Here is a 17,376-nt window from a genome sequence, read left to right as displayed (position 1 = left end):
ATTTAGTGACCCAAGTTACAACAGCATTGAAAAAAGTGACTTATGACCATTTTTCACACTTACAATCGATGTAGCATCTCCATAGTCATATGATAAGAATTCAGATGCTTGACAACTGACTCATATTTATAACAGTTGCAATGTTCTATGGTCACGTGATCATCTTTTGCAACCTTCTGACAAGCAAAGTCAATGGGGAAGCCAAATTCACTTAACAACCTTACTAACTTCAAAACTTCAGTGACTCACTTAAATGTGGCAAGAAAGGTTGTAAAAATGGGGTAAAATTCTCTTAACAACTGTCCCACTTAGCAACAGAAATGTTGTACTCAATTGTGGTCCTAAGTTCAGGACTACTGGCAAAACACTGACAGAAGTATACTACTAAAGTTTATTGGGGATGGAGTACTTAAGAATTTAGTATCCAAAAATAGTGATTTTTCACTGTGTTTTTATATTTTTAGTTGACGTGTTGTCGCTAGTTTAACACTCCTGGTCAAGAGGCTTAACTTACTTCATACATTACACCTTTGATGTGGGTTTCTTTGTTAAAGCAATGTGTAACTTAGGTTCAATTAACACCACAAATCATATAATCACCATTCAATGATGAAAGGAGAGGGGGAGACAAAAAACATATTGGAAGGTTTCTAGCTACTTACCAGCAACTGTCCCAAGGTCAATTGATCTCGACAACCTTTATTTTCATTTCTACAGAATATCTGAAGGGCTAGAAGCTCCCTTCGGCAGCAATTATCTTTAAATATCTAGAATTAACAGACATTTAATAGAGTTATAATTTTAGTGATGATCTAAATGTTTATCACTTTGGCACTAACCCTCTTGATGCAAATAACTACATTCTGATAAATAAACTTCTCTTAGAGAATTAAAATATATAAACATAAATTCACATGAAATCTGACAAACTATTTTAGAACATTTTCTAAGAGTAAGAAATTTTGAAGGCAGTTGCTATACAGCCACAAACTGACAATACAAGAACTTCTCTTTTCTTTGCACAACAAGATATATTTTGTAAAATCTGAAAATGTTGAGCTATTTTTTGACTCAGTCCAAAATGTGAGAAAATGAACAAATACCCCATTTTAGCCATAGAAAATTGCAATTACATTTTTTCCACATTAAAGATTGGTTGCTACAGATATGTCTTTAAACCAAAAAATATGGAGTCCAAGGAAATTTTCAGTAACCTTTAGGACTTTCTGGGTACTTCCAACTTTTCTTAATACCAACTATAGTAGAAAACCATAATTCAATAGAAATTGGAAATACTACCTATCCTCTCCTACCTGCTGCTTATGACCCTTCAAAGAGTCAGGTGACAAAAGTAACACATCTTTCAACTCTAGTCTTTTTGTGTTCATGCAAGGATTAACTGCCAGACCTTTAAGGCTTGGTGACCTGGTTTTTTGGGGGGGAGAGAAGAAAACCACTTTTGCAAATCGAGCTGTGCGCATGTGTGCCAGCCCACTGATCATGCAATAAGAGCTGCGTATATGCATGTGTGCCTGTTCCCAACAGGCCACTGCCCAGTAGTGGGCAACGGCTCAGGGGTTGTGGACCCCTGCCATATATTATTTATACAGCTGTAGACTGATTTTGAATTGTTTCAATAGTTCTCTAAGTTCATAGCTGTCACATATATAGCTGAAGCAAAGTATATTTCCAAGGACTGTCTACCCTCTTCTTATTGGAATACATATGGACACAAAATGTATAAGGTGAGTTTAGACTATATATAGAAAAGCAGACCTTATGTCAATGCTTACTGGTTTTAAAGTAGATTTTATGAGGCAATAAAAATATCTATAAAGAGTAATAAGGATCTGTCACAAGTGACTAAGGAGCAGAGAAATGAATAAGATAACAAGATTGTGCACTAAGCAATGTTCTGTATGATAAATGCTACACAACCAGCTCAATTTGAAGTCCAGATTAAAAAATATATATAAAGGAAGAGCTATAGCAGGTAAAATCAAAATTAATGTCATAGAAGAGCAGTTCAGGCACTAAAGTAGTACTGCAACCTCTAAAGCACCCTATTATTTTGTTATATAGTAGCAGAACATTTGGACTTGTTTTTTCAACAAAGAAACATGAGCTAAATGGTATTAACTTTCAATTGCCAGAATCTGATTTGAACTCTTCTTTAAAATGATAAATACACATTTTTTTTACTAGTGCAAAATGCAATTGGTCATGTCTGCTCAATGGAACTCCCAATCACTTTCTGAATATCAGCTGGAGGTTATCACAGGAAATATATAATATCTTTCTTTGTGTCTGTCAGTGAGTTTGGTTGGCCAATATTGCAAAGAGCAAACTGAACTCCAATCTAGTCTCCTCAAATGTTAAGGGTACAAATGCCAGGATTCCCAAGGCTTCAGTTTCTGTGGAGTAGATACGCAGTACAACTAAAGGCACTAAATGGGCAAGGATACTGGACTGTATGCTTCCTCATTTTTAATTTTTCAGTATTTTCCCAGTCATGTGTGCATGCCATATATATTCTCATAATGCAAAGCAGCTTCCTTGTGGAAGAGCAATCATATCTATTTTTGAAGGCCTTAGTGTTAAATGTTTTCCTCCTGCTGCCTCTGGGGATTGGACATTTATCTTTGGCTATCTGCATGCATGTACATTTATAAAGAACAGCTTCCCTTAATGGGTATTGTCAGAGGAAATGTTTGTATATGTAGTTATAGACAACTGAGCATCATTCAACATTATAAAAGATCTCAAAAAAGGGACTTCTGACCTGGATTTAAGTTCTAATTTCTGGCACTTACTTCCAGCTTCTGGCAAAAAAAAAAAAAAAGCCCCATTGCGAACAATGGGTTTGCTTAATGCCCACTGCAGAAAAGGTTGGATGTGGATCCACATTATGTCCATCATGACTTAACAATGAAAATTGTGGGCTCAATTGTGATAATAAGTCGAAGACCACCTGTATTTGTTCAAAAAGAAGTCTGTTGCCAACCTTATTATTTATTTGTGTAATACATTATAAAAATAAAATGGCAAGTACTATTTACAACCCATTGAATAGGTGAAGCTTTAGAGAAAGCCACAGGGGGAAAACCCAGAATTTTTTTTTTTAAAAAGACCTGTTCATTCAATAACTGCATTCATAAAAACTCTGCAGCTAAGAAATGCAAAGATTCATTTACATAGCACAAAGCCCTTTTCTAATGGATTTTCAAAATATAACCAAACCAAAGTACACTAGTAATAGTAACAGCAGCAACGCAAAATGGCAAAATTATGGGGGAAATTTATACCTTATCCTTCACTATTGTTTCTTGACATGCTGTACATTTTGGACTTGTAGAACTAGAAGAGAAAAAATACCCTTGATTTTAGATAATAATTTTTTATAGAGATATAATTACAGAGAGAGGGAGGGAGGGAGGGAGGGAGGGAGGGCGGGAGGGAGGGAGGGAGAGTGAAATCAGAAAATGGGAGAAATGATGTGGAGATGAGTGGATTAATATTAATGACATTCTGATGTATGTTGACAGAGAGACCAAGGGGATAGATACAAAGCAAAGAGAAACTAGACTGGAGCAATATTACTGTTAATGTAAATTTTGATTTTTGCAATTCAGGATACGTTTTTATAAACACAACTGCTTCATTGTTCTTGTATGTAAACACATAAATCACAGGTTCTGTTTGTGACACTTATGGGAGCCCACAGACTTGGGTACACCTTTCTTGGCATCTGCCAGGGTATCTGTTCCACCAATTTTCTACATTCTTTACTATTAAAGTAAATAAATAGGAAGCAAAACATCAATCTCAAATACAATCTGTATTTGCAGCAATATCTTTGGGTCCCAGAGAGGTCTATTTTACTCTTGGAGATTAAAAATTTAGAGCAGTGTTTTAGCTGAAAAACATGCTATTCGTCTGGAAAGAAAGAGAATTAAGCTGAGGTGGTAGTTATCAGTAGAAGAGATTAGAAGAAGTGAGAAGGAAACAACTTTATTAGTTTGCCTTCTGCTACATAGATTTTTTAATGATTGTCATGTGTATTTTTTAAATTTTTGCATGGTATGTGGACAACCAAGTATTTCCGATGGCACTTGTTTAAAATAGAGCAATAATTGTTATAATACTACACTGAATTGTTTGTCCAGCATTTGAATAACAGCTAGCATCTTTACAGTCCTTGACCATTTTTAGTCCATTTGAAACCTTATATTTTAAAAGCAACAGTTCTGCACTGGCTGTATTTTTTCCCTTTATTGTTTGTTCCTCGGGTACAAGCACAATGCTACAAACTACATTCTGCAGCAGACCAAATAGCAGAAAGGTCGCATCGTTTTCTAGTCCGTGCTGAATCTACTTGAGCGTCTTGTTTGTTCTCTTGAACTGCTATGTCGTAGAGATTACTGAACAGTAATCGTCACTGAGAAATCATTGGTAGTTCTTGTATTTGTATCCTCAAATGACCCAAAGAAGTACTAAAGCTTCACAGCTTTATCACTGAATGCTAACATGAACGCCAGAAATGGGAAGGAAAAACTATTATGAAAATCATCATTATGGCACATCTGTCATTTATTTTAGTAGTTGCAAAAAGAAAAAAAAATACAATCATCGAAAATAATATTTTGAAATCCATTGTTCAGGAAGGCCACTGCATGTAAAGCAACAATGCCAGGAGGATGCTAGGTACTAAAATGCCTTCTGTTCTTTTCAGATTTTATATATTTAAATTTACATTCATTTATTATTTTCTGACAGAAAATATTTTGGTAATATACTAATGCTAAACATTTTATATCAGAAAACGATCAGCTAGGAAGCTGTAATACAAAATCAATTTTATCAGGAAAATCGGGAAGATACCTTTCTGATATCTGTATATTTAAGGATGGATCAAGGACGACAAAATATCTAAAATCTGTGCAGTGAACCTAATGGCAGAAATTTGTAATTAGGACCTACCAAGAACAATAACTGAACCCGAGCTACTGTAAAAGCCTTCAATTTCTTTTTTTTCTATACATCTGTAAAAATCACATTGATGTTTTCTGTCCATTCAGTAATTACAGATGTTTCGATTTTTCAGTCTCAGTGCAATATTTCAAATTCCTGTAAGCTTTGTATCAACCATCACCATCACACACATGCAATTTAAAATTAAATTATTCCTTGGATATTTCATTGCTATCCTACTTTTGGGTTGGGGGAAAGAGTTCAAATGTTCTTCTGCAGATAACACTCTTTCAATATTGTATTATAGATGTAAATAATCAGAATGGTCAATGCAATTCTAATCATCTCCTAATTCATGGAAGAGTAGTGGCTTCTATTTATAACAATACATACGCTTTTTCTAAGGTGCTCTGGAAGCAACAGGAATTAGAAATGTTTTGAAGTGTAGCATAACATTAGAGCAATGTTTCTCATCCTTGGCAAATACAAAATATATGGACTTCTACTTCCAGAATTCCCCAGCTACTTATGGGAAATTCTGAGAATTAAAACCATATATCTTAAAAGTTGCCATGATTGAGAACCTCTGCATTAGAGGGAAAGATCTACAGTGACCTTATTAATTAATATTAAATATGAGTAATGGATCGCTCAATACAAACCTAACCTATGTTTACTTCGAATTGTGTCTCAGACTTTCTGCAAGTACTTAATGCATACATTATTATTATTTAATGTGTCAGTTGAAAGAAAGAATTGAGATACAGGTTTAAAATCTTAAATTTCATTTTTTTTAAAACCAGTTCATATATATATATAAAGAATGACTAACCTGAACAGAGAACTCATGCAGGTCTCACAATAGCGATGCCCACATTCTGTCTGTCTTGGATTGCACAAAATGAGATGACATTTTTCACATTTGTATTTGTCTTCCACTGCATTCACAAATTTTTCTTTGTAACCACCTTGTTCTGGTACATAAATGGATGGCATAGGGTGGCGATCAGGATTTGCCTTCTGCTGTTTTGTTTCCACTAAAACTGGAGGGTCTGCTTTCTTGCTTCCATCCATGTTGGAATTAATAAATACTATAAAGAAAACATATGTATGCTCAATAATTAAACATATTAAGAGTAACATAAAGGATAATCTTTTATGTATACAATTCATATGAAAATGAACGCACAGATAAAGCTTGCATTTGCTTGAAATCATACTACTTCCTCCCATGGGCCAATCCATGGATAAGGCTTAATCCTCAATGATTCATAATCAAGTAACCACCTATCACCTCAAACTTAATATTTTTCATTCATACCAACCTGTTGAAATATAATTTCTAGTAGACATAGTGAATACCAATATTTTTTCAGCTTGTTCATCCTTACGGTTCCTAAGTATTAGGGTCATTAATAGTCACAGAGAGGAGCAATGCTGTCACTAATCTTGCATATCTGCACTAAGAATAAATCAATGAAGTTAAGGAACTGGAACATTTTAGCTCTCAGTGAACTATGTGTGACATGGTTACCTTTTGTTTATATTTGTGCAAAAGCTTAATTCTTTCCTTTTGTCCTATTTCTGCACTTCATCAACTCAAAATACCTTATTCCTGGATCAAGATTAGCCAGCTCCTGAAAGGCAACATAGTGGTATTTCTTATAACTGGCAGGTAAAGAGCATGTATTACATCTGCTGCCATCTCATCCTTCTCAACAGCATTAGGTAAACTTTCCCAATTGTACTTAAGTCACATTTCAAGGTGAGAAGATAGACACAACAAATATATCTCTTATAGCTCTATGGGTTCACGTTTCTTGATTTTTATTGTCTTTCTTGAAATTCACATGAATTATTCCTGCCACTAATTTTAGAATGATTCATCTACTCTCTCTCTTTTTAACTAATTCCAACATTTCAAATAAAGTTGCAGTTGCAAACATATTCCACAAAATCAGAGTTTACATTAGTGGTATTTAATTCTTCCAGTAGATTTATGTCATCTTAATAAAAGCAAAAGGGGAAACTAATGTATCCAGAGTTTTCCTTCTGACATGTCATATGTCTTATTTTGTACTACAACCATAAGTACATGAAAAACATTTGCTACATCAAAAACATGCACAATAGTTCTCAATTCTGTAAAACTAGCTGTACTGATGCTTTCTGCTCAATTGTTTTCTGATACTTGGCAAATCTATGGACCAACTCTCTCCACATTTTCAAATCTTGAATGGCTTCTTTCAATTGTTTTGTGCTCTGGTATCAGCTTTGATGGTGTCTAGCCATGTTTTTGGCAGCTTCTTTTCTTTTACCACTGACCATTCTGAGCATAACTGCCTTTTCCAGTGAATTGCATCATGGCAAAAATAAGTAAGATGGAATTTTGTGATTTTTGCCTTCCAGTGAGATGTTTGATTTTATACACTCCTGTACTTGCTTACCGAGTCGAATTTCCTCCTATCTAGTTTTTCCATGGTCCAACTTTCGCAACAATAAGTAGTAATGGAGCACACAATAGTGCATATTAATTTGCATTTATTTGCCAGCCTGATGTCCTTGCTTTTCCATACTCAATTTATATTCATCAATGTTGGGTGACACATGTGATTATATACTTTATTTTTGGACTTCATTCCCTACTTTGATCAATTAATGATCCTAGGAAAGTGAATTCTTGCATATGTTCAATTTTTTCACTATCGATTGTTATTTACACATTTCTAATTTTTGTAGTGGTCATGAGTTTAGTCTTTTATATGTTCAGGAAGATCATAAGAGCATCAGCAAATGTCTTGCTTTCTTCTTTAATCTTTTTGATCAAATTTTCCAGTCTTTCTTTGGTTTCTGAGGATATGATTATATTTAGCATATTAAAGATTGTTGACGTTCCTTCCTCCAATCTTTACTCTATTTTTTGATTCTTCAAGTTCCAGCTTTATCATGATCATTTTGACATACGGGTTGAATAAAAAAGGTGAAAAAATGCAACCTTGAAGCACTTCTTCCTCTTTCTTCAATCAGTCTGTGTGTGTGTGTCCATATGATGGTCATACAATGACTTCCTGATTTGTGTTCAGCAACTGCACCAACTTGGTTAGATTGATGGTACCGCAGGTCTTCTAGGGCTCTCCACAGCTTGTCATGATCAACACAATCAAATGTTTTCTTTTAGTCAATAAAGCAGATGTAAATGTTCTTTTGATATTCTTAAGATTTTTCCATGCTCTAGCATAATTTGCTATATTGATCCTGAAACCAGTTTGAGCTTCAGTAATTCTCTTTAGGTTTAGGTTTAGGTTTAGTTTTATTTATATGCCGCCCTATTCCCGATGGGACTCAGGACGGCGCACAAACCCAAAGGGGAAAGGGAAACACAACAAAACAACAAATACAGGCATTTTAAAAAAATGACCAACAGCCACACAAATCGAGAGGGGAAGGGAACTCATCAACCCCAGGCCTGCTGACACAGCCAGGTTTTAACGGCTTTTCGGAAGGCCTGGAAAGAGGTGAGGGTCCAAATCTCTGCGGGGAGTTCGTTCCAAATGGCCGGAGCTGCCACAGAGAAGGCCCTCCCCCGGGTCGTAGCCAGATGACATTGGCTAGTAGACGGAACCCGGAGGAGGCCAGCCCTGTGTGATCTAATGGGTCTTTGGGAGGTAATTGGCAGCAGGCGGTCTCTCAAGTACCCAGGTCCAATACCATGAAGGGCTTTATAAGTGACGACTAGCACCTTGAAGCTTATCCGGAGACCAATCGGTAGCCAGTGCAGCTCGCGGAGGATAGGTGTAACATGGGTGTACCGAGGTGCACCCACAATCGCTCGCGCGGCTGCATTCTGGATGAGCTGAAGTCTCTGAATACTCTTCAAGGGCTGCCCCATGTAGAGCGCATTGCAGTAGTCCAGTCTTGATGCTCAGATACTACCGTATTTTTCAGAGTGTAAGATGCACCTTTTTCTCCCCCAAGAGGGTGAAAATTTGGGTGTGTCTTATACACTGAATGTAGCCCCACCCACCCATCTGCTCCAACTCTTGTCTTCTGCCTCCCAGCAATTTACCTCTTTGCAGAGCCAAGGTGGCGCAGTGGTTAGGGTGCAGTACTGCAGGCCACTTCAGCTGACTGTTATCTGCAGTTCAGCGGTTCTAATCTCACCGGCTCAAGGTTGACTCAGCCTTCCATCCTTCCGAGGTGGGTGAAATGAGGACCCAGACTGTGGGGGCGATATGCTGACTCTGTAAACCGCTTAGAGAGGGCTGAAAGCCCTATGAAGCGATATATAAGTCTAACTGCTATTGCTATTGCAGAAAACAGGGGCTTGTGGAGGCTTCAATAAGCTATAGCAATCTCTGCAGCCTCTAACAGCTAATGATAGGGAGAAATTGAAAGTGAAACTTGCTGTTTGATCCACCAGACAAATTGCTAGGAGGCAGCTTTTTTTTTTCTTGTACTAATCAGGCTGTTTGCTGGAAGGAGGTAAGTCAACACCTATAAATGCCTATAGAATGTTCAAATTATATTAGACTTATTTTTTAAACACTGCTTTAATATTATTCTACACAACTTAACAAAATGAAGCAGCTTTTTAAAATAAATGCTTGATCTGAAGAGGCTCAGGGCTATTGTTTTAAAAAGTGCTATTCTTTTAAATAGCAGAGAATAATTATACTTCCAGAAAGCACATCAATTTTAACAACATCTGTACAAGTATAGTCTGAAATATAACACTACAGTGTATATCATCTGTACTGTTTGTTGCAAGGAGGCAAATTGCTGGGAGGCAGAGGCAGATATTTTCCCTTGTTTTCCTCCCCCAAAATCTAGATGCATCTTATACTTCAGAGTGTCTTATACTCCGAAAAATACGGTGTGGGATATTGTTGTATGATCTTAAGGTGAATCTGGCTAGTATATCTGATAAGGGCAATTGTGTGGAAATGAGAATAATCCTTAAGAATCACTGGTTTTGGTTAATCAATCAATACTGATCATTTCCAATCCTGTGGCCTTGAGTTCATTTCACAGATTTTCTGGCATAAAGCTATGATGGATGTGGATAATGCAGACCTCAGGGATGGTTCAATATTTTGGGCCTTCTTGTTTGGCAACTGGCTTATTGCCCACATGACTTCTTCCTAAAGGATAGCTGGTGTTGTGGCCCAACAGTGGCCGGCTGAGCTGTTGGTGGAATCTGACAGCAATGAACACTATGGGACTGCCCTGGAGGCTGGGGGGGGGGGGTGTTCGGAGTCAGAGTAGGGACTAGAGAGGTCTGTTGGCCACCAGGTGGCGTCTGAGTCAGGGAGCAGTGAGGAAGAACAGAGGGAGGCTGTCCCTGGCGTAGCGCTGTGAGGAGGAGGGAGCAGCTTTGGAAAAAGGGTCACAGAAGGAACAGGTGGCTACTGATTGGCCCCTCCTGGAGAGCTTATAGGTGGGGCGATGAGAGGGGAAATATTGGAAGAATTTCATGAGTTCAAGCCTTGTTTCATAGAGATAGTTTTCTGGGCCCCTAGCCAAGGGGTTGCTTATCCCCCTCCTTAGTTGTGGCAGACAGCCAAGTCTGTATATATTGTGGAGGCTTGGGACAGAACAGCTGGTCCCATTTCTGCTTCCCTTTCTTCATCATTCTTGGGATGTTGGGTCTTTTTGTTGCAGACATAAAGCTCTTCAGTATATTCTCATCATTAATTCTTGACACCTTGTTGGTAAAACCGTTCTTTCTCTTCCTTGTTTTTGAAGGTGCTTTTATGAGCAGTAAATGGTGTACCATTTACTAAAAACAGTTGTACAAATGCACATATTGGCACAATTTTATATTCTAACAGGAAGTATTTATAATTTATATGTATTTGAAATGAACCGGATTAAAAGTTATCATTGTTATCAAAAGTCTTGGATTTAACTTGTAATACATAATAAGAGTAGCAAAAGGTTAAAACTTGGTTACAACATGGAAACAGAGGAACAATGGTATGGTAATCACATCCTTAAAATTGCTCATTATGACATTCGTTTGATTACTATTGATCAGTAAATCAGAACTAAAATATATTCTTAAGCTTTAATGTTCTAGCCTACATTCAATTCTTCCAGTTTATTTTTTCCTGCATGTGAAACAAACATTCTAAGATTCAGTGACTTTTGAATCATTCACTGTAATCTGCGACATGACACTTTAAAAAGTCTGTATGTTTGGTCATAGATTCAGTATCTGTTGATTATTCTAATCCATGCAGATCTGGGCCATGTTACAAAAAGCAGAAATAAAAAAAGAAAAGAAAAGAAAAGCAAAAGTAAAATACAACATTAAAAAAATATAAGTATAATGATGAACTAAACTCAATCAGAATCAAAGACATAGTGAAATAAAATACTTAAGAATTTGAGGAAGGAAGGGGCCCACCATGTCTCCAGGATATGGGAGTGGGAGTGACCATGGAGAATGGGTGTAGGAAAATGCCTGTTGTTTCACCCCCAATTCCAGAAACTCATGAGATGGGAGGATTCTTAAATACGACTCCCTAGATTTTCAGTCTAGATAAGAAACCAATTCTGGAAAAGTAGTGCCTGATGAATCCCAATGCTCTAAAGTTTATGAATATGAATATATGAAGTCTAGAAGAGAAATAAGATGAGTCACTGTGTTTTTCCCTGTGAATAGTTGTGTGTAATTTTATGATTAATAGCTTCCTATGTTGTTTTCAATTAGGACCTGCAGGACTAATGAACTAATATTTTTGATTGACAGTCACAGAAAACTCTTATAGTGAACTGAAGTCCTTTGAGTAAGTCTATGCTCAGGAAGAGTCAATGTCAGCATTTTTCTCCTTTGCATAATTTATATTTTAGAAAGCACTGAACAGCAGAAAGAGCAGCTTAATCAACCTCTTTCATTTTTTCCAAGCCCAATAGTAGTCTTTCAAACTTGCTTTACATTTTAAATAATGAAGTGGAAAAGATATAGAATTTTCTATCCAATCTTTGCTGAGTCCTAAGAGGTGTTGGGGAATCAACAGTTGGTTTAGTCATCACAGGATGTTCCTAAAGATTCGTTTTCATAGATGAAATGAGCTTTACAAAGTTACTAACTCTATATACACCAAATTCAAAAGACTAGTGGGGAATAATTTACCATTTAAGGTGCATTAGCACAGGAAACCACAGGAACACACAGAGAAATGCACATTCATAGCACATGTGAAGTATTCCAGATTCTTTGGGGCAGGGCATAGTAAACATAAAAGCAGAATTGCAGTATAGTCTCAAAAGGATCCTTTTATTAGCACATTTGGAAACTGGAATTGAAATACTAGATATTATGGAGGAAATGATAGAATATTGATATTTTTACTTCATTGTTTGGGTTTTTTTAAAAAAAATATTTATTTACAAAAGGCAAAGAGTTACATTCAGAAAAAAAAAACAATCTGGAAGAGTTGCCATCATTCTATGCCAAAGTCTAAATGCTTTCCCTATATAGATGCATCGGAGAAATTGAACTCATTGCAAAAGACATAGGCACAACCATGCTTGCACCACCTCCTTGATCTTCCATCATAACTGAGCAAGACCTGAAACCTAGGAGAGCAAATGTTCCCATAGCTGCCCAACAAGATCTCAGTTCCACCACATCTGTGCTTCTGTCCATCATATATAGTATAGTCTTATTTCATAAAGATCTGGTGTTTACTAGCAGCAGCCGGAACTCTGGAATCTAAGAATTGAGGGATGAACAGCTGGCTTTGAAGTAATATATTCTTTTTTCTGCAACAACCTCTCTGTGAGAGGACACCAGCAGTGGTAAGGATAGCTGTACTTTGCTCCAATGGTTTAAAAGGACTGAACCACTACCATTTTGAGGAGCCCGTTGTTTAAACAATGATGAAGTTGGAGCAGGCACAGGAAAGCTTGGCTCTGCAGTGCAGCACCAGAAAGGAGAGAGAGAAAAAGGAGTTCAAGTGTTAAAGAGAACCAAAAAAAAAAAAAAAGGAAGTGGTGCCAGGGAAAGTCTGAGAGGGCAAGTCCCTTGGAAAGGGGTTTTTCCAGTCACAAGGAACTGGAAAGCACTGGAGTACTAGGCTGAACTCTGAGAAGGGTTGAGGCCAGAAAAAGTTAGCTTTACAGCCCCCAGCATTTTCACTTATTCCAAGCCAGGCAGAAGCTGTAGATGAGGCTGGAAGCAGCACAGAGCAACAAAAACAACAGTACCAGGTGACAGAGAGAGTCGAATTGAAGCATATTAGGCACACAAATTGCCTGAGAAAGTCAAACCAGAGAAGAGGAATGAATGGGAGTAACAGGATAAACCACTGATCAGAGAGGTTCATACCAGAGTAGGCTAGAAGTATCAAATGCCAGGGAGTATCAATCAAAAAGAGCTAGTGCCAGACCATCAGTACTGGAAAGCCAGGGATAAGGTGATGAGGGCCAGCACTAGAGCCAAGTGGTCCTGACATAATAGCAGCTTATATTAGAGAAGGTCAGTGCAGATAGAAAATAAGTTAAGGCTACAGCAGTACTAGAGGCAATCAAGATCTACATTGATGGACAGCCACACATGCACAAGAGAGATGGCAAACAGCAAGGAGAAAGGTCAGTAAAGGTCTAGAATTGACAGACCTTTAGAAAGAATTAACATTTAATAAAAAAGATTATAATAAAAAATACAGTAATGAGTAGCTCGCAGTGTGAATAGGGGCTGACTAAAGATATCTTGGCAAGCAAGCTGAAAAGACAGGCAGACCAGCAAGTAGGCCAGTCCTCTGAATCTCTCTGGGAAGAAGACTGCCAATGAGTGCTACGAATGGCAGCTCCTCCAGGGAACCTCCTCATGCAAGTTCAAGCCCCAGGAATGGAGGAAGATAATATATTTGCTCTCAATAGCAGCAGAGAAGGACACAAAGCTGTTGAATTCATTTTCTAATCACATTTTAAAATATTCAATTCTACCACTTTAGGAATATTAGAGACCTTCAAAACAGTGAGCTTAATTAGACATCTGGTGAGTTTTACATTCTTCAAAAATTTTAAGGAATTGGCAAAAAGCTTTTTATAAAAAGAGCTTATTTTTTTTTAAAAAAAAAAATTGATTGAAAAACTAGGCATTGTTTTTTATTCAATTATAAATATGTTTATTTGAAAAACATACATTTAATTAAATAATAGTTATTTTAAAAATTAACTATTTCCTTTCAGTCATTTCCCATGAGATTATATTATAATTAAATAATATAGCCTCATGGGAAATGACTGAAAGGAACCATGCTAGGAACGGAGATTTGATGAAGATTGGAAATGGACACTAGAGGGAACTAAAGGACAAGGCAGAAAAAAAAGAGTTCAAATGCCTAAGCTAGTTATCTTTTTCTTATCTAAAAAAAGTATTTTGAAACATGGATTGAAATATTAATATCTCAGAAAGAATGAGAGATTTCAATGCATAGACTTTTAAAATATGATGAAAAAATGTTTATCTGACATAGACATTTTAGAGTTTGAAAGCATGGAAGACAACAAAATTGAGATTACCAAAATGGAAATACAAAAGACAAATCAAGAAAAATAAATGGACATGAAACTGCTGCAACAAGAAATTCTAGGTGATGTCTCTTTATGATATTTACAGAGGTTGGTGAAAGCGTTGAAGACTCCTTTTAAATGCCAAAGTGACAGGCACAAAGAATCAAGACCATCTGTTAAACTTCAGCATAGGAGATTTTTTTTCAAGCCGATATCCAAGAATCTAGTCAACTAAAGTTCAACACTAAATTGGCTCCAGATAAATGTCAACGGAATTCAGAAGTGGTTGGACTTAGATCATTTTTGGCCACATAGGAATTCTAAACTGATGACAAGCTTAACTCTGCTCTGCCTATTCTTCTACACAAACAGTGATAAATGGTCAACTCCTGTCATGCCCTAGGAATGCTTTAAAGATCAAGATTGTGCAGATCAAAAAGAAGGAATATAAAGTTGGACTATTTGATCATGAATAGATTATTTATTTGATATTTCTGGTAATTCCTAATGGATTTTTTGCTGAGCTAGAATTAAAAAGATGATTTCTACACTGCATAGAAATAAAGGTTAAGCTATGAGGAGAAAATTATTTTTTTCTAAATTTGTAACTTGGATGTATATTAGTACAGTAAATTAAGTTATGCTCAATGTGAAGAAGGTTCGATTCAATTCAATTCTTTAATATTAATTAAATTATTACAAATATATAATAGGAAGCATATAAAACAAGGTGTGGAATTTTGGAGAAAAATAATAATAAAAGTTGGAAAAGTGAAAATAAAATGATTGAAAAATATAATTATAATATAATTAGATAGAAAAGTATACTTTTAGAAATAAAATTTATTTGATATTTCTGGTAATTCCTAATGGATTTTTTGCTGAGCTAGAATTAAAAAGATGATTTCTACACTGCATAGAAATAAAGGTTAAGCTATGAGGAGAAAATTATTTTTTTCTAAATTTGTAACTTGGATGTATATTAGTACAGTAAATTAAGTTATGCTCAATGTGAAGAAGGTTCGATTCAATTCAATTCTTTAATATTAATTAAATTATTACAAATATATAATAGGAAGCATATAAAACAAGGTGTGGAATTTTGGAGAAAAATAATAATAAAAGTTGGAAAAGTGAAAATAAAATGATTGAAAAATATAATTATAATATAATTAGATAGAAAAGTATACTTTTAGAAATAATATGAAAATAAAAATATCTTAAAAATAAGAAGCCCAAAAGTAACAGAGTCTGAAGAATAAGTTTTTAAAAGGCCCACAATTCTATTTATAAAGCATACCTTTATTTTTAACAGAATAATTAATTTCTCTACTGCACTAGGAGGAAAGAAAACCACCTTTTCTCTATGGGTTGCCTTATCGCTCCAAAAACCTTATAACAATCCCTAGCACCTCCTGCTATATCTACATCTGTCTAGTTGAACCCCAATCAAATCACCCCTAAACATAAAAATATACATTTCCCTTAGCTAAACCTGCACTGGCCATCTATCAATCTCATCAACATCATTGCAGGATATTTCTATGGGTTTAGATTGGCATATAATACATCAACCCTAACTCATTTCATCTTCTGCTTAACTTGTAATTAGTCCTATTAGCCTCTACCCTTCAATAAGTCCTAGGAACTCCCCGTTATCTGTACATTTTCAGTATCTATCAGACAGCAGTGCCTCCCTGCCACAATTTTAGTACTTTCAGTACTTTCCAATTTGTACATTGGACATGTGATATTGCCTTACTTCCTATGTGAAACCCCACTCTAGCTACAAAATACCTGATAAGACTGGTATTTATTCTCTTTTGCTTTCACTGGTTTCTGCAAGTTAATCTCCTTATCAGAGTCTAAGACTCTGATTCTGCTGCTATCTGTCTCACTGGCCTCTCCAGTTTTGGAACTGGGGTCCAATCTCCCAATTTGGTCTTCTAAATCAGAGGTTAATGAAGGCAAGCTGCACTCTTCTCCGGACCTTTTAAGCTGGACATACTGCCAGCACAGTTCACCTCTGCCATACCTCCATTGCTACCTGAGGAAGATGGCTTTTCCATTGCAACTCTTTGTAGAGGCTGAACCAAATTCATCATCAGTTAATCTTGTTTTATTAATCTGATCTATCATTACTTGGCCCTATATTTCACTGACTGCCCAAGGTGACACAGCTTACCTTCATGGAGAACAAGAACACACCTCCTTAGAGTCCAAGTCTTAACCATACAATATGCTGGCCCTCATACCATCAGTTCTGTTCTTAAACGTTAATAATATTTCTTTCCTAGAATAAAATAGCTTACCTGTATGAAAGATGAAAAGGATAAGAACATCTAAATTTGATTAGAGGAAAACGTCAAAGAAAAGTGAACACTCAGGCTACTCCAAGTTGATGTCATCAAATGTGGACTCTTTTAACCTAAAGATACAGATGAACATATTTAAGCCCACATCCAAAATATAAACGTATACAGAATCATATAGAATTAAAATATATGTGGTGAATACATAATCAGACTGTCCTCGTGTCATCCTTGCCACAAATTTTAAGTGTATCTCTTTTACTCCTCTAAGATTTCTTTTCCATATTGCTTATCCAGCAGAGATCTTTTAAAACTTATTTTCCAACCTTATCCTGTTTTCATTTTTATTTGGCTTTCAGTATTTGTCATGTTACATGTACATTTCAATTATTATTCTTCCAAACTAGTGGTATTTTTCCCCATGCAAGCACAGAAAACAAACAAACAAACAAACCAAAAATCTTTTATAAGATGAATGTAAATTTGCTACCATGTAAATTTATAATTATATTTATTTGAATTGATTTGAATGCAAGGATAGAAAAAAATAGAGAAAAAGGTAGGATCA

General features: G+C 36.0%; 1 protein-coding gene across 1 annotated transcript in view; it reads right to left on the bottom strand.

Moving 5' to 3' along the window:
- TRAF3 (TNF receptor associated factor 3) overlaps positions 1-17,376 on the bottom strand; it is an 84,368-nt gene that overhangs the window by 21,578 nt on the left and 45,414 nt on the right. The window contains exons 3-6 of the mRNA XM_032234718.1: positions 16,809-16,924; positions 5,804-6,062; positions 3,306-3,357; positions 663-767 (exon numbers count right to left, since the gene is read on the bottom strand). Of these exons, the coding sequence (XP_032090609.1) occupies positions 663-767; positions 3,306-3,357; positions 5,804-6,045 (399 nt within the window). The 5' untranslated portion in view covers positions 6,046-6,062; positions 16,809-16,924. The remainder of the gene's footprint in view (positions 1-662; positions 768-3,305; positions 3,358-5,803; positions 6,063-16,808; positions 16,925-17,376) is intronic.

The sequence above is a fragment of the Thamnophis elegans genome, chromosome 1 (assembly GCF_009769535.1).
Source record: "Thamnophis elegans isolate rThaEle1 chromosome 1, rThaEle1.pri, whole genome shotgun sequence".
In the NCBI taxonomy this organism is placed as follows: Eukaryota; Metazoa; Chordata; class Lepidosauria; order Squamata; family Colubridae; genus Thamnophis; species Thamnophis elegans.
This window is presented reverse-complemented; position numbering and strand designations above follow the sequence as displayed.